General features: G+C 40.2%; 2 protein-coding genes across 2 annotated transcripts in view; one reads left to right on the forward strand and one right to left on the reverse strand.

Moving 5' to 3' along the window:
• Positions 1-25591, forward strand: part of lrba (LPS-responsive vesicle trafficking, beach and anchor containing) — a 373382-nt gene that overhangs the window by 254397 nt on the left and 93394 nt on the right. The window contains exons 39-40 of the mRNA XM_060917126.1: positions 5000-5140; positions 18531-18667. Coding sequence (XP_060773109.1) covers positions 5000-5140; positions 18531-18667 — 278 coding nt within the window. The remainder of the gene's footprint in view (positions 1-4999; positions 5141-18530; positions 18668-25591) is intronic.
• On the reverse strand, positions 21467-23350 carry mab21l2 (mab-21-like 2). Its single transcript, XM_060915961.1, has one exon. It carries the CDS (start codon positions 23348-23350, stop codon positions 22271-22273), a length of 1080 nt encoding a protein of 359 aa, XP_060771944.1. The 3' UTR covers positions 21467-22270.

Consider the following 25591-nt stretch of genomic DNA (forward strand, 5'->3'; position numbering starts at 1 on the left):
TAATTTACCCACAAATGTATTTATTAAAAGCTCTCTCTCTCTGTATGCATGTGCGTGGGGTTAAATGTAGAGAAGGAATGTGACAAAATAAAGGCTGGTTCGTCTTAATTTACCCACAAATGTATTTCTTCCACTTGAAAAGTGTTCGGCAAACCAGCTACCGGATTTGGGACACAACGACATCCCGAACTATTTAGTATTGGGCTTCAAACTTGAAAAAAATTTCGCGGCCCACTAGGTGGCGCTTGAGAAACACTGAAAGTGGTTGAGAAAAAACTGGTGTAACGGATTCAAAACCACATGTGTTCGCTGCAACAGTCACTCTGAAGGAGTCCAGAACAGGGACTAAACTGGTTTTGCTAACATTCCATATCATTAAATGTAACTATAAACAGATAAAAAGTTAGCATTGGCAAATCGGCATGGGAAAGAGGAATAAAGTGTTCAGAATAAAGTGCTGTTAGAGGCAGATCATCCACTACTACTACTACTTCTTCTGGTGACAGTGACGCCACTCCATCACACCACCCTGTTGTTAATTATTTTCCTCCAACAGAACACCACGCCTCGCCTCATATTCCTGATTAGCGTGTCGTCATTTCTCCGGAGTCGCTGCCATAATTCCACACACTGATGTTCTGAAGTCTATCCATTTCTATATTTGTATATATTTTTTTCTTCAGCGCTCGATGATTCACTGATGTTTCAATCAAATCACATTTTTCCAGAACCTTTTTTTTTTTTTTTTATTTTCCTCCGAGACTCAGAGGATTAATTTTCACTCTCCTTCACTCATGCACACTTTCTCCATCGCAGCAAAATGGTGGAAAATCTTCGCTTCCTGATTAGCATCGGATTATTGATTCTACTTGCTTGAATCAAGTCTGGTCTTCAAGGGGGGAAAACTTCGCAGTAATCCGACGCAAACTATTCTCCGTGCAGCTCTGTGGAACGAGCGTGCTGCTCTTTGAGCTGAAAACGCACACGCTGCAAAAGAAAAAGCAGCTCCGACAGCTGGTTGTAATCTCCTAATTATTCACCGACCTCTTAAATTGCCTTTTTTTTTTTTTTTGTTATGTCTTTTTGTTTTAAATTGCAAAAAAAAAAAAAAAAGCATTTTTTTTTTCCCGGAGTTGAAATGAGACATGAGCATTCGTTTTTAAATATAAATAACGACCGTGCTGCGTTCAACGAAGCGGAGAGAAGATTTGAGCACTAATAAATATTATTTTGTTTCTGCATCTGGTTCTAATCTGTATATTTCTGAGTCAGTGTTTGAGTGAAAATGCAGCACATTTTAAACACTATATATATATATATATATATATACACACACACAGAGGGACACATCTTTATTTAAACGCCTTGTTGAACACTTCTTCAGAACACCATCAGGCAATTCAACAACAAAATATCCATCAAATCTTGGGTACATGTGCCAGGTGTGTGTGTGTGTGGGGTCAGAAATAAACTCATTAATTTATATGCACAAACTGTGGACTAAAGAAATCATACATCTGCTAGAAGTCACCTGGATCTCGTCTCTCGTGTCCATTTTGTCTGAGGAATCGACGGAGGGTTGCTAGATATTTACATCTACACATTTAAATCTCCTAAAATCATATCATAAAAGCATTTACAACATAAATTGTGATTTTTAATAGACCTTTTAAATCTTTTAACAAGACCTAAAAATGGCGCTGTAGTATCGCGGACAGATTCCAGTCTTTAACACGTTGCGTCGTATAGCATCGTGAAAACGTCTGACACGCCCTAACGTCCTCCTTCGAGCGATATCTCAAGAGCAAGCGGATGAACGTTTACGGGATCTGTATAACGTTATCCCAGTAACTGGCGTCAAGGTCACAGCAAGGTTGTGTGTCTGAAATAACTTCCTTCCTGTTTTTTGTACTTGGAGGAACCCAGATCCTGTTTTCTGTCTGTTTATGATTATGGTTACGTTTATGTTTATGATATCTCGTTCCCAGCGCACGTTTCTACGAATACATCTTTGAATAAACAGCAAGACTGCGATTTATTCAGCTTGGCAAGACCAAGAGTGTCTCTTGATTAATTCTTACCTTTAAAAGCCGTCAGAGATGAATAAACACGCGTTTAATGTTGTACGTCGAATGAACGTGGCGCTCGTGATCTAACCTTAGCTATTTCACTTTTTAGCTAACGGACTTAAAGGCCAAAAACTAGCATGAACGAAGCCATTTCTGATAAACGTGAAGTTCTTTTAGAGCTTAAAGAATGAGCTCTTAGACGAGAAAGTGGTTCGGGGTCAGTCGGTTTCCTGAAGCATCATGGGACTTGAACGCTGAATGTTTTGGAGCGTCGTACGTTTTTACGCTCTGCTACAACGTCATCGTAAGGCATCAGTAAGAAAACGATCGAGATATTTTTACATTGTAAAACGTGAACTGCTTGTCTTTTTGTGTCTGTTCAGTCTGGAACGAACAGACCCAGAGACGTGCATGTGGTACGTATTAGGAAGCTGGTAGCGATTTCACCGCTGCTAACTGCGAACTCTCCGGGGGAAACGTAATTACAGGAAGAGTGTTCTAAATATCATCACAAGGGCGCACTTTTCCACCACCACCACTCGCTCCCCTCGCTGCCTCCTTCCCCAAACGTCTGGGAGCTGAAAACACAAACCGCCCTCAGGTGATGTGGGGGGAGAGAGAGAGAGAGGGAGAGGTCAAAAGCCATGGGTATTGAGTGGACTATAAAGTGCACACTACGAAGCAAGCAAGATCACATTTCACATTTTTTTCATGTCCGAATATATGCAAATATATTAAAAAAATATATATCTGAGACAAGCGGAGAGAAAGAGACGGAAGGTTAAAGGTCACGGTGTTGAGTGTCCGACACTACCGCAAGTGCGCACTACAAAGTAAAGGAAGCAGGAATGACACATTTCTGTAGTTTCTCCAGATAGAGGATCAGGAGCACAGCGGTCTGTGAATGTTTACAGATTATTATTTCTGTAATGGGCAGTCAGGTGGAGAGAGAGAGAGAGAGAGATGGAACAAAATGTGGAGGTACAGAAATCTTTTGTTAGTTTTGGTTTTATCTAAATGTTTTCATGGCAAAAAATCTGAAGGGAGACAGAAGAGGAAGACGAAACAAAACAGTAAAGAAAAACGGAGAAAAAGAAGAATGAGAAAAGGAGAAGGAAGTCTTTTTTTTTGCTTAAAAGAATTAAAGAGGACAAATAGAAAATAAGATTTTTTTTCCCTCAGAGAAGAGAAAGAAAAGGGCGAGAGAGAAAAGAGAAGACAAAAAAGGAGAGATTTTTTTTCCTTTTTTCTAAAAGGAAGCTGAGAAGAGAACCAAAAAAGAGAAAGAAAAGGAGAGGAAAATGTTTTTTGCTTCAAAGAAGCAAAGACAAATGATAGAAAATGTGAAACAAAAAAAAGAGAGAACAAAGAAAAAAAATGTGTGGGTGTTTTTTCTACAAAGAAAAAAGAGAAAAAGGACAAAGTAAATGAGGAAAAAATAGGGGGACGGAGAAAACGATGGAGGGAAGAAAAGGAAAATGTTTATATTTTTTATTTCACGAAAGAAAGAAAAAATGGATGCAGATAGAGAATATTCTAAAAGAATAAAATTGAAAAAGAGGACATGGAAAATGAAGTGTTTTGCAAAGAAGCAAAATATTGTTTAAGAGATGAGAAAAGAGGAGATTAAAAACTTGAAAGAAGAAAAACAGATGAAAGCTGTTTAAAGCAGGGAGACTGAGAAAAGGAGTGAAGTGTCGGGACGAGGAAGAAGTTTCACGCTTTCACTCACAAATTTATTTCACCGTAAGGCAAAACACACACACACACACACACACACACACACACACACACACACACACACAGAGAGCGCAGGGATCAGCTCACACACACATTGTGTTTCAGCTCCGAGAGAAATCGGTTATTAATCTGTAATGAAACCTGCAGCTCATTTCAAACATCGAATATTTAAAAATTATAAAATGACGTCACGTTTATGAAAATATTTCCGTGTCATCAGAACGTTTTCTTCCTGGTTTCATTTTTCTTTATTTTATTTTCTCTCCATTTTTATTTGCTTTTTTGCAATTCAACACAAAAGCGAATGATTTCATCGGCCTGAAACTCAACATTTCACTTCACCTGAATGTTTATTAGGATAATTCATCGCCTCACGTCACATCACGCTGCTCCTCCTTGACAGAACACGAGTTTAATGAAGAAAGGGTGCAACAAAAAAATAAACCTTTTATCCGAAGAAGCGAAGACTCTGAGCCGATCCTGGAACAAATGGAAAAGATTATTATTTTTTTTTTTTTAACTTAAAATTAAATTGCGTTTAAATAAAGAGACTTGATTTGTATTTCAAGATTTATTGTCATATATTTATATTTGGTGTATACTGGGTGTAAGCGGTTTGTGTGAAAGCTGTGCATTTTAAACAGTGTATATTTTTCCCAGAATTTAAGATTGTTGTTGTTTATTTATTTTGTAATCATTTTAAAGTTATTCGTATATTTTTTTGAAGAACAAATGTCAAATGAGGAATATTTTCGTGACTTTCCATTAACCCTTTTTTTATACACCTCAGTATTCAATATTTAAATCTTCTTTAAATATTCTGGATCATTTTTGCAGAAATATAAATGACGATTTAAAGAAAAAATTAAAAAGATGAAAATGAAACAGTTTTGAATGAAAAAAGCCTGAAATATTTATAGAAGTGTCGTTATTAATAAATAATAAATATTTTTAAAAGGTAAATGTAATATTAATGTGGTGGGGTTTTTTTTAAAGATCAATATTAAAATTATTTATTCGGGTATTTATTTTCAAAATAAAAATAATACAAAGTGGCTGGAGGAGGAAAAAACAGTAATTATTTAAAGGAGACAATTGAACAAACCCCGATTAGTAGTTATTAATAGATTTATTTATTTTTTTTAAAGTGACGAGGTAAAAGTAATGTGTCTGGTGTTGTGTTTACGCAGCTCCGGAAGACGACGTGCTGAAAGGACAACAGCTGGGGAAAGACACGGCGAGGACTCAGAGCCCCGAGAGCGAGAGTTTGACGGAGGGAGATGACGACACGATCTCATCTCTGGAGGAGAAAGAGCTAGACACTCTCACAGGTAACTAACAAACACACACACACTGTGCAAACACACACACATTTTCCTTTCTTATCTTTATGTCTGTTTTTAATAAGCTTGTCGTGTCCTTGTTCACTAGATTGGGACGCAGCCCTCATCAGCATCTGATCAGAAATCTGCGATAACAACAAATCAGTTCAGGGTCCCTTCCTTCCTCCCGTTTTCCTTGCTTCCTTTCCTCCCTCATTATCCTGGATTTCTGCATTTCACGGCATCCCAAATTGAAGAATTTATGAAGTGTGTGTGTGTGGGAGTGAAAACCATTTATATTTTATTTTCTCCCAACATTCCCTTACTCATTATACAAGAACTGTTGTGTCCCAAACCACAAAAAGAACATGTCCTTAAACATGATTGATATGGCAGGTCACGGTAGCTTTATAAAGCCGTCGGAAGGGCTGTGTCCCAAATCAAACGATGAGGAGGGAATGAAGTAGGAAACCCCATACACCCAAATAATGATCTAATAATATATAAAATAAGTGGAGTTCAGAGATTTATTGCTCAGCTTTCTTTAGTCCTGTTTAGATCAGAGTGGTTGTGTCCCAAATCGAAGGCCGAACCATAACCTTTCAAAAGAAGGTCATTTGGAAAGAAATTGAAGCCGTGCACGAGAAATGAGAGCTGCAGTGTCTCAAATCAAGAAAACCACTGCAGACCTGAAAGGCATGGGTTTTTTTCCCTCTGTGTTGTTGCATTTTTTAAAATTCTCCTATTTTTTGCTCATTATTCGAGTACGAGTGGCCTGAGTGAAACGAGCAGATGAGTGCATAGATATAACGAGTGTGTAGAGATAATGAGTGCGTGTTAGGATTGTGACGAGTGTGTAGTTATAATGAGTGTGTTAGGATTGTGACGAGTGTGTAGTTATAATGAGTGCGTGTTAGGATTGTGACGAGTGTGTAGTTATAATGAGTGCGTGTTAGGATTGTGTAGTTATAATGAGTGCGTGTTAGGACTGTGACGAGTGTGTAGTTATAATGAGTGCGTGTTAGGACTGTGACGAGTGTGTAGTTATAATGAGTGTGTGTTAGGACTGTGACGAGTGTGTAGTTATAATGAGTGCGTGTTAGGACTGTGACGAGTGTGTAGTTATGATGAGTGCGTGTTAGGATTGTGACGAGTGTGTAGTTATAATGAGTGCGTGTTAGGACTGTGACGAGTGTGTAGTTATAATGAGTGCGTGTTAGGACTGTGATGAGTGTGTAGTTATAATGAGTGCGTGTTAGGACTGTGACGAGTGTGTAGTTATAATGAGTGCGTGTTAGGACTGTGACGAGTGTGTAGTTATAATGAGTGCGTGTTAGGATTGTGACGAGTGTGTAGTTATAATGAGTGCGTGTTAGGATTGTGACGAGTGTGTAGTTATAATGAGTGCGTGTTAGGATTGTGACGAGTGTGTCGTTATAATGAGTGTGTGTTAGGATTGTGACGAGTGTGTAGTTATAATGAGTGCGTGTTAGGATTGTGACGAGTGTGTAGTTATAATGAGTGTGTGTTAGGACTGTGACGAGTGTGTAGTTATAATGAGTGTGTTAGGATTGTGACGAGTGTGTAGTTATAATGAGTGCGTGTTAGGATTGTGACGAGTGTGTAGTTATAATGAGTGCGTGTTAGGATTGTGTAGTTATAATGAGTGCGTGTTAGGATTGTGACGAGTGTAGTTATAATGAGTGCGTGTTAGGACTGTGATGAGTGTGTAGTTATAATGAGTGCGTGTTAGGATTGTGACGAGTGTGTAGTTATAATGAGTGCGTGTTAGGATTGTGACGAGTGTGTAGTTATAATGAGTGTGTGTGTTAGGACTGTGACGAGTGTGTAGTTATAATGAGTGCGTGTTAGGATTGTGACGAGTGTGTAGTTATAATGAGTGCGTGTTAGGATTGTGACGAGTGTGTCGTTATAATGAGTGTGTTAGGATTGTGACGAGTGTGTAGTTATAATGAGTGCGTGTTAGGATTGTGACGAGTGTGTAGTTATAATGAGTGTGTGTTAGGACTGTGACGAGTGTGTAGTTATAATGAGTGTGTTAGGATTGTGACGAGTGTGTAGTTATAATGAGTGCGTGTTAGGATTGTGACGAGTGTGTAGTTATAATGAGTGTGTGTTAGGATTGTGACGAGTGTGTAGTTATAATGAGTGTGTGTTAGGACTGTGACGAGTGTGTAGTTATAATGAGTGCGTGTTAGGATTGTGACGAGTGTGTAGTTATAATGAGTGCGTGTTAGGATTGTGACGAGTGTGTAGTTATAATGAGTGTGTGTTAGGATTGTGACGAGTGTGTAGTTATAATGAGTGTGTGTTAGGACTGTGACGAGTGTGTAGTTATAATGAGTGCGTGTTAGGATTGTGACGAGTGTGTAGTTATAATGAGTGCGTGTTAGGACTGTGACGAGTGTGTAGTTATAATGAGTGCGTGTTAGGACTGTGACGAGTGTGTAGTTATAATGAGTGTGTTAGGATTGTGACGAGTGTGTAGTTATAATGAGTGCGTGTTAGGATTGTGACGAGTGTGTAGTTATAATGAGTGCGTGTTAGGATTGTGACGAGTGTGTAGTTATAATGAGTGCGTGTTAGGACTGTGACGAGTGTGTAGTTATAATGAGTGCGTGTTAGGACTGTGACGAGTGTGTAGTTATAATGAGTGTGTTAGGATTGTGACGAGTGTGTAGTTATAATGAGTGCGTGTTAGGATTGTGACGAGTGTGTAGTTATAATGAGTGCGTGTTAGGATTGTGACGAGTGTGTAGTTATAATGAGTGCGTGTTAGGACTGTGACGAGTGTGTAGTTATAATGAGTGCGTGTTAGGACTGTGACGAGTGTGTAGTTATAATGAGTGCGTGTTAGGATTGTGACGAGTGTGTAGTTATAATGAGTGCGTGTTAGGATTGTGACGAGTGTGTAGTTATAATGAGTGCGTGTTAGGATTGTGACGAGTGTGTAGTTATAATGAGTGCGTGTTAGGATTGTGACGAGTGTGTAGTTATAATGAGTGCGTGTTAGGATTGTGACGAGTGTGTAGTTATAATGAGTGCGTGTTAGGACTGTGACGAGTGTGTAGTTATAATGAGTGCGTGTTAGGATTGTGACGAGTGTGTAGTTATAATGAGTGCGTGTTAGGATTGTGACGAGTGTGTAGTTATAATGAGTGCGTGTTAGGATTGTGACGAGTGTGTAGTTATAATGAGTGCGTGTTAGGACTGTGACGAGTGTGTAGTTATAATGAGTGCGTGTTAGGACTGTGACGAGTGTGTAGTTATAATGAGTGCGTGTTAGGATTGTGACGAGTGTGTAGTTATAATGAGTGCGTGTTAGGATTGTGACGAGTGTGTAGTTATAATGAGTGCGTGTTAGGACTGTGACGAGTGTGTAGTTATAATGAGTGCGTGTTAGGACTGTGATGAGTGTGTAGTTATAATGAGTGCGTGTTAGGACTGTGACGAGTGTGTAGTTATAATGAGTGCGTGTTAGGATTGTGACGAGTGTGTAGTTATAATGAGTGCGTGTTAGGATTGTGACGATTGTGTAGTTATAATGAGTGCGTGTTAGGATTGTGACGAGTGTGTAGTTATAATGAGTGCGTGTTAGGATTGTGACGAGTGTGTAGTTATAATGAGTGCGTGTTAGGATTGTGACGAGTGTTTAGTTATAATGAGTGCGTTTTAGGATTGTGACGAGTGTGTAGTTATAATGAGTGTGTGTTAGGACTGTGACGAGTGTGTAGTTATAATGAGTGCGTGTTAGGACTGTGACGAGTGTGTAGTTATAATGAGTGCGTGTTAGGATTGTGACGAGTGTGTAGTTATAATGAGTGCGTGTTAGGATTGTGACGAGTGTGTAGTTATAATGAGTGCGTGTTAGGACTGTGACGAGTGTGTAGTTATAATGAGTGCGTGTTAGGATTGTGACGAGTGTGTAGTTATAATGAGTGCGTGTTAGGATTGTGACGAGTGTGTAGTTATAATGAGTGCGTGTTAGGATTGTGACGAGTGTGTAGTTATAATGAGTGCGTGTTAGGACTGTGACGAGTGTGTAGTTATAATGAGTGCGTGTTAGGACTGTGACGAGTGTGTAGTTATAATGAGTGCGTGTTAGGATTGTGACGAGTGTGTAGTTATAATGAGTGCGTGTTAGGATTGTGACGAGTGTGTAGTTATAATGAGTGCGTGTTAGGACTGTGACGAGTGTGTAGTTATAATGAGTGTGTGTTAGGACTGTGATGAGTGTGTAGTTATAATGAGTGCGTGTTAGGACTGTGACGAGTGTGTAGTTATAATGAGTGCGTGTTAGGATTGTGACGAGTGTGTAGTTATAATGAGTGCGTGTTAGGATTGTGACGATTGTGTAGTTATAATGAGTGCGTGTTAGGATTGTGACGAGTGTGTAGTTATAATGAGTGCGTGTTAGGATTGTGACGAGTGTGTAGTTATAATGAGTGCGTGTTAGGATTGTGACGAGTGTTTAGTTATAATGAGTGCGTTTTAGGATTGTGACGAGTGTGTAGTTATAATGAGTGTGTGTTAGGACTGTGACGAGTGTGTAGTTATAATGAGTGCATGTTAGGATTGTGATGAGTGTGTAGTTAAGAGTATACAACAGACTGACAACAAACATCTCTCACTAGAATTTACTAGAATTTAAAAATTACTATTATTGTTGTTCTTGTTAATATTGTTGAGACACTGAAAGACACTGAGAAATATCAGCACTGTGAAACACTGACCGTGAGAAATATCAACAATGAAAGACACTGAGAGTGAGAAATATCAACACTGTGAGATACTGACACCGAGAAATATCAACACCGAGAGACACAGACACTGAGAAATATCAACCCCGAGAGACACAGACACTGAGAAATATCAGCACCGAGAGACACAGACACTGAGAAATATCAACACCGAGAGACACAGACACTGAGAAATATCAACACTGTGAGACACCGACACTGAGAAATATCAACATTGTGAGACACCGACACTGAGAAATATCAACATTGTGAGACACCGACACTGAGAAATATCAACACTCTGAGACCCCGACACTGAGAAATATCAACACGAGACACAGACACTGAGAAATATCAACACTGTGAGACACAGACACTGAGAAATATCAACATTGTGAGACACCGACACAGAAATATCAACACTGTGAGACACCGACACTGAGAAATATCAACATGAGACACAGACACTGAGAAATATCAACACTGTGAGACACAGACACTGAGAAATATCAACACTGTGAGACACAGACACTGAGAAATATCAACATTGTGAGGCACAGACACTGAGAAATATCAATGCTGTGAGACACCAACACTGAAATATTAAAGGAACAGTCCACCGTATTTCCATAATGAAATATGCTCTTATCTGAATTGAGACGAGCTGCTCCGTACCTATCCGAGCTTTGCGCGACGTCCCAGTCAGTCAGACGCAATCAGACGCGCTGTCACTCCTGTTAGCAATGTAGCTAGGCTCAGTATGGCCAACGGTATTTTTTGGGGCTGTAGTTAGATGCGACCAAACTCTTCCGCGTTTTTCCTGTTTACATAGGTTTATATGACCAGTGATATGAAACAAGTTCAGTTACACAAATTGAAACGTAGCGATTTTCTATGCTATAGAAAGTCTGCACTATAATGACAGGCGTACTAACACCTTCTGCACGCTTCGGCAGCGCATTGATATCTGAGCTCCGTATCAATACGCTGCCGAAGCACGCAGAAGGTGTTAGTACGCCTGTCATTATAGTGCGGACTTTCCATAGCATAGAAAATCGCTGCGTTTCAGAGCAGCTCGTCTCAATTCCGATAAGAGCATATTTCATTATGGAAGTACGGTGGACTGTTCCTTTAACACTGAGATACACCGACACTGAGAAATATCAACACTGAGACGCCGACTGAGAAATATCAACACTGAGACGCCGACACAGAAATATCGACACTGAGAAATATCAACACTGAGAGACACAGATACTGAGAAATATCAACACTATGAGACACAGACACTGAAATATCAACACTGTGAGACACCAACACTGAAATATCAACACTGTGAGACACCGACACTGAAATATCAACACTGTGAGACACCGACACTGAGAAATATCAACACTGAGAGACACCGACACTGAGAAATATCAACACCGAGAGACACTGACACTGAGAAATATCAACACTGAAAGACACCGACACTGAGAAATATCAACACTGAGAGACACCGACACTGAGAAATATCAACACCTGAGAGACACCGACACTGAAATATTAGCACTGAGAGACACCAACACAGAGAAATATCAACACAATGAGACACCAATACTGAGAAATATCAACACCTGAGAGACACCAACACTGAAATATTAACACTGAGAGACACTGACACTGAGAAATATCAACACTGTGAGACACCGACACTGAGAAATATCAACACTGTGAGACACCGACACTGAGAAATATCAACACTGTGAGACACAGACACTGAGAAATATCAACACTATGAGACACCGACACTGAGAAATATCAACACTGTGAGACACCGACACTGAGAAATATCAACACTGTGAGGCCCTGACACTGAGAAATCTCAACACTGTGAGACACAGACACTGAGAAATATCAACGCGAGACACAGACACTGAGAAATATCAACACTATGAGACACAGACACTGAGAAATATTAACACTGTGAGACACCGACACTGAGAAATATTAACACTGTGAGACAACGACACTGAGAAATATCAACACTATGAGACACCGACACTGAGAAATATCAACACAGACACTGAGAAATATCAACACGGACAGACACTGAGAAATATCAACACTATGAGGCCCTGACACTGAGAAATATTAACACTATGAGACACCGACACTGAGAAATATCAACACTATGAGACACAGACACTGAGAAATATTAACACTATGAGACACCGACACTGAGAAATATCAACACTGTGAGACACCGACACTGAGAAATATCAACACTATGAGACACCGACACTGAGAAATATCAACACAGACACTGAGAAATATCAACACGGACAGACACTGAGAAATATCAACACTATGAGGCCCTGACACTGAGAAATCTCAACACTGTGAGACACAGACACTGAGAAATATCAACGCGAGACACAGACACTGAGAAATATCAACGCGAGACACAGACACTGAGAAATATCAACACTATGAGACACAGACACTGAGAAATATCAACACTATGAGACACAGACACTGAGAAATATTAACACTTTGAGACACAGACACTGAGAAATATTAACACTTTGAGGCACCGACACTAAGAAATATCATCACTGTGAGACACAGACACTGAGAAATATCAACACTGAGACACCGCCACTGAGAAATATCAACACTATGAGACACAGACACTGAGAAATATCAACACTGCAAGACAACAACACTGAGAAATATCAACACTGTGAGACACCGACACTGAGAAATATCAACACTATGAGACACCGACACTGAGAAATATCAACACTGTGAGGCACAGACACTGAGAAATATCAATGCTGTGAGACACCAACACTGAAATATTAACACTGAGATACACCGACACTGAGAAATATCAACAGTATGAGACACAGACACTGAGAAATATCAACACTGCAAGACACCGACACTGAGAAATATTAACACTATGAGACACAGACACTGAGGAATATCAACACTATGAGACACCGACACTGAGAAATATCAACACTGCGAGACACCGACACTGAGAAATATTAACACTGTGAGACACCGACACTGAGAAATATCAACACTATGAGACACCGACACTGAGAAATATCAAAACTGTCAGACAGAGACACTGCGAAATATCAATACTATGAGACACCGACACTGAGAAATATTAACACTGAGACACCGACACTGAGAAATATTAACACTGTGAGACACAGACAATGAGAAATATTAACACTATGCGACACCGATACTGAGAAATATCAACACTGTTAGACACGGACACTGAGAAATATCAACACAGACAGACACAGACACTGAGAAATATCAACACTATGAGACACCGACACTGAGAAATATCAACACTGTGAGACACCGACACTGAGAAATATCAACACTGTGAGACACCGACACTGAGAAATATCAACACTGTGAGACACCGACACTGAGAAATATCAACACTGTGAGACAGACACTGAGAAATATCAACACTGTGAGACACCGACACTGAGAAATATCAACACTGTGAGACAGACACTGAGAAATATTAACACTTTGAGACACCGACACTGAGAAATATCAACACTATGAGACACCGACACTGAGAAATATCAACACTGTGAGACACCGACACTGAGAAATATTAACACTATGAGACACCGACACTGAGAAATATCAAAACTGTCAGACAGAGACACTGGGAAATATCAACACTGAGACACAGACACTGCGAAATATTAACACTGTGAGACACCGACACTGAAATATTAACACTGAGAGACACCGACACTGAGAAATATCAACACCTGAGAGACACCAACACTGAAATATTAACACTGAGAGACACCGACACTGAGAAATATCAACACTGTGAGACACCGACACTGAGAAATATCAACACTGTGAGACACCGACACTGAGAAATATCAACACTGTGAGACACCTACACTGAGAAATATCAACACCTGAGAGACACCAACACTGAAATATTAACACTGAGAGACACCGACACTGAGAAATATCAACACTGTGAGACACCAACACTGAGAAATATCAACACTGTGAGACACCGACACTGAGAAATATCAACACTGTGAGACACAGACACTGAGAAATATCAACACTATGAGACACCGACACTGAGAAATATCAACACTGTGAGACAGACACTGAGAAATATCAACACAGAGAGACACAGACACTGAGAAATATCAAAACTGTCAGACAGAGACACTGCGAAATATCAATACTATGAGACACCGACACTGAGAAATATTAACACTGAGACACCGACACTGAGAAATATTAACACTGTGAGACACAGACAATGAGAAATATTAACACTATGCGACACCGATACTGAGAAATATCAACACTGTGAGACACCGACACTGAGAAATATCAACACTGTGAGACAGACACTGAGAAATATTAACACTTTGAGACACCGACACTGAGAAATATCAACACTGTGAGACACCGACACTGAGAAATATCAACACTGTGAGACACCGACACTGAGAAATATTAACACTATGAGACACCGACACTGGGAAATATCAACACTGAGACACAGACACTGCGAAATATTAACACTGTGAGACACCGACACTGAAATATTAACACTGAGAGACACCGACACTGAGAAATATCAACACCTGAGAGACACCAACACTGAAATATTAACACTGAGAGACACCGACACTGAGAAATATCAACACTGTGAGACACCGACACTGAGAAATATCAACACTGTGAGACAGACACTGAGAAATATTAACACTTTGAGACACCGACACTGAGAAATATCAACACTGTGAGACACCGACACTGAGAAATATCAACACTGTGAGACACCGACACTGAGAAATATCAACACTGTGAGACAGACACTGAGAAATATTAACACTTTGAGACACCGACACTGAGAAATATCAACACTGTGAGACACCGACACTGAGAAATATCAACACTGTGAGACACCGACACTGAGAAATATTAACACTTTGAGACACCGACACTGAGAAATATCAACACCTGAGAGACACCAACACTGAAATATTAACACTGAGAGACACCGACACTGAGAAATATCAACACTGTGAGACACCAACACTGAGAAATATCAACACTGTGAGACACCGACACTGAGAAATATCAACACTGTGAGACACAGACACTGAGAAATATCAACACTGTGAGACACCGACACTGAGAAATATCAACACCTGAGAGACACCAACACTGAAATATTAACACTGAGAGACACCGACACTGAGAAATATCAACACTGTGAGACACCAACACTGAGAAATATCAACACTGAGACACCGACACTGAGAAATATCAACACAGACAGACACTGAGAAATATCAACACAGACAGACACAGACACTAGAAATATCAACACTATGAGATACAGACACTGAGAAATATCAACACTATGAGGCCCTGACACTGAGAAATCTCAACACTGTGAGACATAGACACTGAGAAATATCAACGCGAGACACAGACACTGAGAAATATCAACACTATGAGACACAGACACTGAGAAATATCAACACTATGAGACACAGACACTGAGAAATATCAACACTGCAAGACACCGACACTGAGAAATATCAACACTGTGAGACGCCGACACTGAGAAATATCAACACTATGAGACGCCGACACTGAGAAATATCAACACTGTGAGGCACAGACACTGAGAAATATCAATGCTGTAAGACACCAACACTGAAATATTAACACTGATATACACTGACACTGAGAAATATTAACACTGAGACACCGACACTGAGAAATATCAACAGTATGAGACACAGACACTGAGAAATATCAACACTGCAAGACACCGACACTGAGAAATAAACACTATGAGACACCGACACTGAGAAATATCAACACTATGAGACACAGACACTGCGAAATATCAACACCATGAGACACAGACACTGAGAAATATCAACACTATGAGACACAGACACTGAGGAATATCAACACTATGAGACACAGACACTGAGAAATATCAACACTGTGAGACACCGACACTGAGAAATAAACACTATGAGACACCGACACTGAGAAATATCAACACTATGAGACACAGACACTGCGAAATATCAACACCATGAGACACAGACACTGAGAAATATCAACACTATGAGACACCAACACTGAGAAATATCAACACTGTGAGACACCGACACTGAGAAATATCAACACTGAGACACCGCCACTGAGAAATATCAACACTATGAGACACCGACACTGAGAAATATCAACACTATGAGACATTGACACTGAGAAATATCAACACTGTGAGACACCGACACTGAGAAATAAACACTATGAGACACCGACACTGAGAAATATCAACACTATGAGACACCGACACTGAGAAATATCAACACTGTGAGACACCGACACTGAGAAATATCAACACTGAGACACCGCCACTGAGAAATAACACTATGAGACACCGACACTGAGAAATATCAACACTATGAGACACTGACACTGAGAAATATCAACACTGTGAGACACCGACACTGAGAAATATCAACACTGAGACACCGCCACTGAGAAATATCAACACTATGAGACACCGACACTGAGAAATATCAACACTATGAGACACCGACACTGAGAAATATCAACACCATGAGACACCGACACTGAGAAATATCAACACTATGAGACACAGACACTGAGAAATATCAACACTATGAGACACCGACACTGAGAAATATCAACACTGTGAGACACCGACACTGAGAAATAAACACTATGAGACACCGACACTGAGAAATATCAACACCATGAGACACCGACACTGAGAAATATCAACACTATGAGACACAGACACTGAGAAATATCAACACTATGAGACACCGACACTGAGAAATATCAACACTGTGAGACACCGACACTGAGAAATAAACACTATGAGACACCGACACTGAGAAATATCAACACCATGAGACACCGACACTGAGGAATATCAACACTATGAGACACAGACACTGAGAAATATCAACACTATGAGACACCGACACTGAGAAATATCAACACTGTGAGACACCGACACTGAGAAATATCAACACTTTGAGACACCGACACTGAGAAATATCAACACTGTGAGACAGACACTGAGAAATATTAACACTTTGAGACACCGACACTGAGAAATATCAACACTATGAGACACAGACACTGAGAAATATTAACACTTTGAGACACAGACACTGAGAAATATTAACACTTTGAGACACAGACACTGAGAAATATTAACACTTTGAGACACAGACACTGAGAAATATTAACACTGTGAGACACCGCCACTGAGAAATATCAACACTGTGAGACACAGACACTGAGAAATATCAACACTGAGACACCGCCACTGAGAAATATCAACACTATGAGACACCGACACTGAGAAATATTAACACTTTGAGACACAGACACTGAGAAATATTAACACTGTGAGACACCACCACTGAGAAATATCAACACTGTGAGACACAGACACTGAGAAATATCAACACTGAGACACCGCCACTGAGAAATATCAACACTATGAGACACCGACACTGAGAAATATCAACACTGCGAGACACCGACACTGAGAAATATCAACACTGAGACACCGACACTGAGAAATATCGACACTGTGAGACAGACACTGAGAAATATTAACACTTTGAGACAGACACTGAGAAATATTAACACTATGAGACACAGACACTGAGAAATATCAAGACTGTGAGACACCGCCACTGAGAAATATCAACACTGTGAGACACCGACACTGAGAAATATCAACACTGTGAGACACCGCCACTGAGAAATATCAACACTATGAGACACAGACACTGAGAAATATCAACACTATGAGACACCGACACTGAGAAATATTAACACTGTGACACACCGACACTGAGAAATATCAACACTGTGAGACAGACACTGAGAAATATTAACGCTGTGAGACACCGACACCGAGAAATATTAACACTTTGAGACACCGACACTGAGAAATATCAACACTGCAAGACACCAACACTGAGAAATATCAACACTGAGACACTGACACTGAGAAATATCAACACTGTGAGACACCGACACTGAGAAATATCAACACTGTGAGACACAGACACTGAGAAATATCAACACTGAGACACCGACACTGAGAAATATCAACACTTAGAGAGACAGACACTGAAAAACAGAATTATTGAGAAACATCAACACTGATAAAACACCACATGACATTACATTCCAGGCATTTAGCAGATGCTCTTATCCAGAGTGACGCACAACAAGGGGGTACATGACACAATGCTCCTGGTGCAGCGAGGATTAAGGGCCTGCTCAAGGGCCTAACAGTGGCAGCTTGTCAGTGGTTGGGCTTGAACCCATGACTTTCAGATCAGTAACCCGGAGCCATAACCACTGAGCCACCACTGAGAAACACTGACAACTATAAACACTGTGAGACACCGACGCTGAGAAATATAAACACTGATAAATATGAACACTGATAAACAACATAGTTCTATGTTGTCGGAAATGCCATGAATACACAACACAAAAATATATCCCTATACCTGTGTGTGTGCGCGTGTGTGTAGGCACGGTGTCTTTCAGCACGGTGGCCGAGCTCGTCTCTCCTGCACTCGCCATGAAAGGAACTCTGTCCATCACGGCTAACGAGCTTTACTTTGAGGTGGACGAAGACGAGGCGAGCTTCAAGAGTATCGACCCCAAGGTGAGACACATTCATTCTCTCTCCCTCACACACACACACACACACACACACACACACACACACACATGCGCACACAAATATACACACGCACACAAATATACACACGCACACATATCTGAAGTAAGTACATTTCTTCTGGGATGGATGGAAATAAAAAGGAAGCTGTGCAGTATGTGACTGTAATGTGTGTGTGTGTGTGTGTGTGTGTGCGCGCGCGCATGCGCACCTGTACTGATTGGGCTGTTTTTGTAAATCCCATCATGATATTCTCACTTGGAATTCACTTTTCTGACAGCAGGAAATTGAGATTTGGGCCACTTGGTTGTTGCGCACTTTCTGCTCATTAGCACTAGATCGTGTGGATGGGGTGCACTAGATTTGAGGATGTGTACTTTAAATAGATATTGAGCCATGTGTGGGTAATATATATGCGGTTGTAAATTAATAATAATAATTATTATAATAACGTATTATTACATATTTATTACTATAATCGATTCCGATGATTAACTCCCTTTTGTACAGCTTTATTTCATCTCTTCAATTATTATTTTTTCCATCACCGGTGAGACTTTTTTATTATTATTATTATTATTATTATTATTATTATTATTATTATGTTTAAAAATGAAGCATAAAACAAACTTGGCTTATTTGTAGTGGTCTGTTCAGGCAGTTTATTTTTTAAAATTATTTTTAAATCAATGTTATTTCATGATGAATGAATTACCTTAAAAAAAAAAATTTTGATCTACAAACAACTGTAACCATGACAGAGAAGTGTATTTATGGTTTTTGAAATGTTGTATTGTGTTTATACAGGACCAGTCAAAAGTTTGGACACACCTTCGATCGAATCCAGTGATTTTTCTATCTTGTCGTTAATTGAAAGTCATTTCATGTCTTAAAGTAATGATGGCTGTCGTTTCTCTTTACTTAGTTTTTCGGTTCTTGACATAGTATGGATTGCTACAGTTGTGGTGTCGAATAGGGCTATTTTATTGTTTGTATTTTTTAAATGTACTATTTACTGTTTCATCTCGAACGCATGAAAAAGGCGGGAAACTCGTCCACGAATTAATTTTTGACGAGACACTCCTGTTAATTGAAAAGCGTTCCAGGTGGCTACCTCATGAAGCTGGTTAAGAGAATACCAATAGTGTACAAAGCGTCATCAAGGGAAACGCTGGATACGCCGAAGAATCTAAAATATCAAACATTTTTTTTTTTTTAATTTACCACACAATTCTATCCATGTTCCAAATGTTATTACATAGTTTTATCGTCTTCACTATTGGTCTACAATGTAGAGAATAGTCAAAATACAGAAAAAAAAACTGTGAAGGAGTAGAGTAGGGGTGTACAAACTTTTGACTGGTTCTCTCTCTCCCTTTGTGTGATTTTATATATATATATGTATATATATATATATGTATACACACACACACACACACACACACACACACACATAAAATGTACACACACACCATCCAGTGCAAAAGCCTAAGGCACCCTATTTTTTTTCATATACACTTTGTTATAGATTTCTATTTTATGACTTCTACATTATGGAGTCGGTACAAAAACATTTTAGAGTCCAAACATTCGTTTTCCAGCAAAAAATTAAATGCTACAGAAAAATGTTTGTATCTGAGCAGCATATTCCATAAGAGAGCACTTTTCAGATAAAAAAAGAAAACTTAATGAAGGCTGCTGGGTTTTGGTGCAAAATGAAGACGCGAGTGTGACAAAGTGTCCAGAAGAACTGTGGCTGGTTCTGTAAGATGCTCAGTAAAACCTACACTGCAAAAAAATTGAAAAGTGAATTTGAGGAGAAAATGACTTAATACTAGTGAAATGATCTTGCTGCATGGACGGATATTTTTACTTGATAAGACATCTTAGAATAAGTTGGTTGCAATCTAGAACTGGGTTTAATAATCTCAGAATTGGTGTCTTGTATTCTTCTAATAGGAAATGCTAGATCGTTTCAACTATTTTCAAGATATTTTCACTTGCTAAGATATCATTTTTTGCCGTGTACAGCTCATTTCCTTATAAAACTGCACTCACTGTACCTGAAACTACTTTATTTAAAGCAAAGCGTCGTCTCACATCAAATATTGACTTTGTTTCATTTATTATGGCTGACTGCTGTTTATAGTAATTTTTTTTAATGTTGAAACATTTCATTTCATTATTTTTAAGCCATTTTTGGTCAACAGCGTTTCTTTACATGGGCCTAAGACTTTTGCACAGGACTGTACACACACATGCGCGCGCGCGCACACACGTGTGTGTATATATAAATGTGTGTGTGTGTATAGACACACACTGGATATGATCTTATGATCTGGCTATTTATGAAGAATATTACAAAGTTATTCATTTAATTTTTTTAAAGTGTAAAAAAAATACAAAAAGTGCTTGATATCATACCGTATCTACATTAAGCGTTTTCTGGACTGTAAAAGTGAACACGAAAGTTAATGTCAATACATCACTATGACGTAATGTGTGTTAAATTACAGTCATTATTTATTGATTTATATTTTTAATTACTAGTTCTAATTAGTTGTTAATATATTATTAATAGCTGTAATAATTGAATAATTGTTATTATTATTAATATACAACAGCAAATGCTAAGTTTTAATATCATTTTTATTAACATTTCAATTTTAGACATAAAATGGAAAACTTGGCACGCTACATTTTTTAAAAACATTAAAGCAATTCAAGATATTATTGTGCATGGTAATTAAATAAAAACAGTTTCACTTTGTGAAGAAAAACAACATTTAAACAGACATTATGACGTTAAAATGTACCTTCACGTTTATTTTTTTTTTCCTCTCAAAATGTCCCATTTGCATCTCAGCTGAAACGTTTCTCTTCGCTCGACTCCATTATAAGTCCACTTTCAGTGTAAATAAAAGTCTGGAGTGTTCGTATGCCCATGTAGGTTCTCTTTACAAATCTTCATTGTTTTTTTTTTCTTTTTTTAATTATTATTATTTTACAGTTTTTTCCAAGCTGTTTGTCAGTTGAAAGGATGAAGAGTAAAATCATGGCATGGCATTGAGATGTAGGTTTAGGATTTATTCTCCTTGCTGTAATAAAATGTCCTGGTGGGGGAAGAAAAAAAAAAAAAGTCTTTCTGAAGCTGTAAAGCGATGTGGTCTTCAACATGCCTCGTTATTAGATTATTTATTGTGTGTTTTTTGTCCAGGATTTCTTTCGGAAAGTCTCCTCAGTTGTAGGTTTTCAGCTGAAAGCTGTTCCAGGTTCCTGCAGATTTCTTCACGCTTTTTTCCTTTTCCTTCCAGAGTATGTTCAGGCTGAAAGTAGCTCACGAGTCTCTATTTTCCCTGTTTGTGTTTTTGTAAATTGTTTGAGTTTGGTGACTCTGCGTATTTTTTGTTTTTTTTCGAGTCAGTCCTGGCTTTTGTCACCGCTCAGAATTTCTCTTGTGAGTCTCCAGGTCTTGTTTGTTGGTTGAGTTTGTCCAGGCGTGGTTGCAGATCTGTTTTTTTTTTTTTCCCTTCTGCTGTTCTCAAAGTCTTTTGTTTTGAGTTAATTGAGTTCATTTATTTTTAGAGTTCAGAGTTTGTCCAGGCTCTTAGCGTTGGTCAGGATCTCTCTCGCCAGTCTCCAGGTCTGCTTGGCGGCCGCCTCGAGGGCTGACGTCGCTTTGCCCTGAAATAAATCGAGGTTGGGGAGGAAGTAGTGAGGACACCGACGGCACTGCAGACAGGAGACGAGCTGCAGCAGGACGCCGTTGATGCGATCGCCGAGGCTCGCTTCGTCCCAGTCGCTCTCGCGCGGGTGTTTCTCACATTCGTACAACAGCAGAGTCTTCATGTGGTAGCCGTTGAGCGGTTGCCCCGGCAGCTCCAAGTGCCTGTCGCGGAGCGTTTTTAAAATGGACAGGCACTTCTTTCTGCAGCCGGACATCAGCAGCCGGTTCTCTGCCTCTGCGAACTGCAGGACCCAGGCGTCACTCTCGGCTGAGCTTTGTTTCCCCGCTAATGTGTAGCATTCTTTCGAGAGAAGATTAAATCCTTCAGCTTTGACCTCGGCGACCCGGTTCGGTCCGGGCCACGGGATGTGCGGTGGAGGCCACTGAGCAGCACTGCGGGGCCAGATCCCGGTGCATTTAAAAGCAGGAGTGATCTGCACCACGTAACGCTCTCGAATCCGCAGCTTCACCTCGCTCGTGTCGGCCACCATCTTGACCGAGTCGCGGTAGCTGCACTTGTCCACCGCCTGCGCCACCAGAGTCTGGAACCTCGATCGAATCTTTCGTGCTGACAGATACCCCGAGGCGGTTATAAACTCGACCCAGAGGGACATGCTGCGCTTGCGGCCGTCGCTGAGCTTCAGGACGGCGCAGCCTGGCAACGAGCCATCGTCCACAAAATTAAAGACGCCCATCTGGTTGAGGTAGAGCACCACCTCGAACTCATGAGGCGAGATTACCTCGAGGCCCTCGTAGCGTGCGTCAATCTCACTCAGAGAGCTGATGAAGCGCGGCTCCTGTACCTCCACCTCCTTCAGGACGTCCGAGACGACCTTACACACCTCGCGGATTGTCTTGGCGATAGCCGCCTTGCGTGCCTGGCACCGCTCGTTGTAGTATTTGTTGAGCTGGTAGACCAGCTTTGCCTGAGCAGCGATCATGTTGGGGCAGAGGTCCGGGCCGAACACCGGAGGAGGATCGCAGTACGCCGACGGATCCAACGCTTTGACCGGGCAGATCCCAAAGGCAAAAAAATTTTGGTCGTCGAAATAAAATAAATTAGAAAGAAAGAAAAAGCTAGAAAGAACCAGTGAGTGTCAGACTGGGAGAAAAATGAGGGGAAATAAAAATAAAGAAAAAGTTACCTTTACAGTGGTGTGTGTGTGTGTGTGTGAGAGAGAGAGGGAGAGTAGCAGAGGCCAGAAAACTTTCAGAAGGAAAAAAGTGCAGAAGTTTTTGCACCTGTGGTGTGTCAAGGAGGTCAGCGTCCTGCAGCAGAGATGCAGTGTGTGAAAGCTTCCTGCTCCAGAAACAAAATGAAGAAGAAGAAGGAGCCTCAGAGGAGCCCTGCGTGTCAGTGTGTCATCTCTGCACGAGTGTGTGTTCGTGCGTGTGTGTCTCCTCCGTTCTGCAGGAATGCTGAACCTCATGAATGGCCTTTTAGCTGAAGCTTCAAAACCCGGACAGAAAACGAGGGTCGGACCTGAACAGCCTGCCAATCAGAGGCGCCGCCGGATCCCTCTGACCAATCAGGACGCATTATGAGAGATGGGGTTTTTGTGTGTGTGTATGTATATGTATTGGGGGGGATTAGGAATCCATACAACTCCGCCCTTCCACCTCCTCCCTCCGCCTCCTCCCCTCCGCCTCCTCCCTCCTCTTCCTCCCCTCCGCCTCCTCCCTCCTCTTCGGTGTATTAAAGCCTCCTGGTCCTGAGCGCAGACAGAAAAGAAGGAGCGCGTGAGTGAGATGGAGCTCGTGCCTTTTTTGTTTGTTTGTTTGTTAATGAATGTCCCCTTTAGAGCAGCAGCGCGTGAGTGATCCGCTCCCCGCCGCGCGCAGCGCTCGCTCGCTCGCGCTGCCCTTCAGGTTCCGAGTTGCGTCATCGCGGAACTTTTAGTCTGTTTATTTACTGACGTATTTATTTCCAAATAAAGTTTTCCTTAAATAGTGATTAGGTGGGTATTTTTTTAAACTATAATTTTTACATTTATATTTATGTGCGGAAATACAAATAAAGCGCGTTAGCTTTGTTTGTTTAGATTTTTTAAACCACCAAATTTTTTTTTCCCGGTTTTATATTTTACACTTCTTCTTCTGTTTCAGCCGCTGGTTATTTATTTTTTTTTATATTCAATGTTTTAGGCTTTTATTTACTAATTTATGAACTATACACATATATAAATGTGGGTTGTGTATACTGTGGTGTTTATTTCCGCGCGCGCGCCTCGTGTCCGGTTTGTTTTTAAAGCTGCTGATTGGTTCTTCATCACTCTGCATGATGTAATGTTTACACACTAACTTCAGACACGACGTGCATTTTTTTTAAGACATGTTTAGAAATATTGAATAAAACGCGTGAATTGTCGCTGCGTCTGGAGATTATTTTGAAATGGGGTGAAGGAGGAACTCATTATAGACTAATTTATATCCAGGTGATGAGAGTAATATCATCCGATTTAATTGAATTTATTTCCTGTGTATATAATTAATAGATTTAATAGCTGATTCGTTTGGTCATTATTGATATAAATCCGTTTCCCCTCCAGCATCCCTGCGGTGTGGATCTGCCTCCACACCGACACATCAGCAACCCGCCAGACGGGGATCTTTTTAATATGATGATTCGTACATTTACAGCTGTTTGTTGTGTGTTTTTTTTTTTTTTTTTGAGCCGAGATTTGAAAATATTTACTGCGAATAAACTCCTCTTCGTTCCTGTAATAATAAAACACGGATATCTGCAGGCGCGCGCGCTGCTCAGTACTGGGGGGGTGAAGGCTGCTTCAGCCAGATGGGTGTGGGTTCGAGTTCTTTTAGCCTCTCTGTTGATGATCTGCGAGCTGAAGTGAAGTGAAGTGAGGGAGGAAGGCGGCCTGCTGCTCAGCGCACTTGAGCCGTGACTTTCTCGGGCTCGGTGTGCATCAGATATTACACAAGTAAATAAATAAGTAAGAAAGACGTTTTCCTGTCATGCTATTGATCGAGTTGCGAGAATTAAAAAGTATATGCGTGAAGTAAAACAATTAAATAAATAAACAAACAAATGAATATATAGAAATCGCAAGGCGCGCGATTGTTTAAAGGCGTTTTAAGAGTATTCGGGTTGAAAAATAGGAAAAATAATATTTTTTAAAATATTGCTTATCGTGCAGCATGTCATTAGCTGCTTTATCAGCATT

The sequence above is a fragment of the Neoarius graeffei genome, chromosome 3 (genome assembly GCF_027579695.1).
Source record: "Neoarius graeffei isolate fNeoGra1 chromosome 3, fNeoGra1.pri, whole genome shotgun sequence".
NCBI classification, from domain to species: Eukaryota; Metazoa; Chordata; class Actinopteri; order Siluriformes; family Ariidae; genus Neoarius; species Neoarius graeffei.

Bases quoted from the DNA above. Each gene is read 5' to 3' on its own strand.
- mab21l2 (XM_060915961.1), bottom strand. From the start codon at position 23,350: ATGATCGCTGCTCAGGCAAAGCTGGTCTACCAGCTCAACAAATACTAC.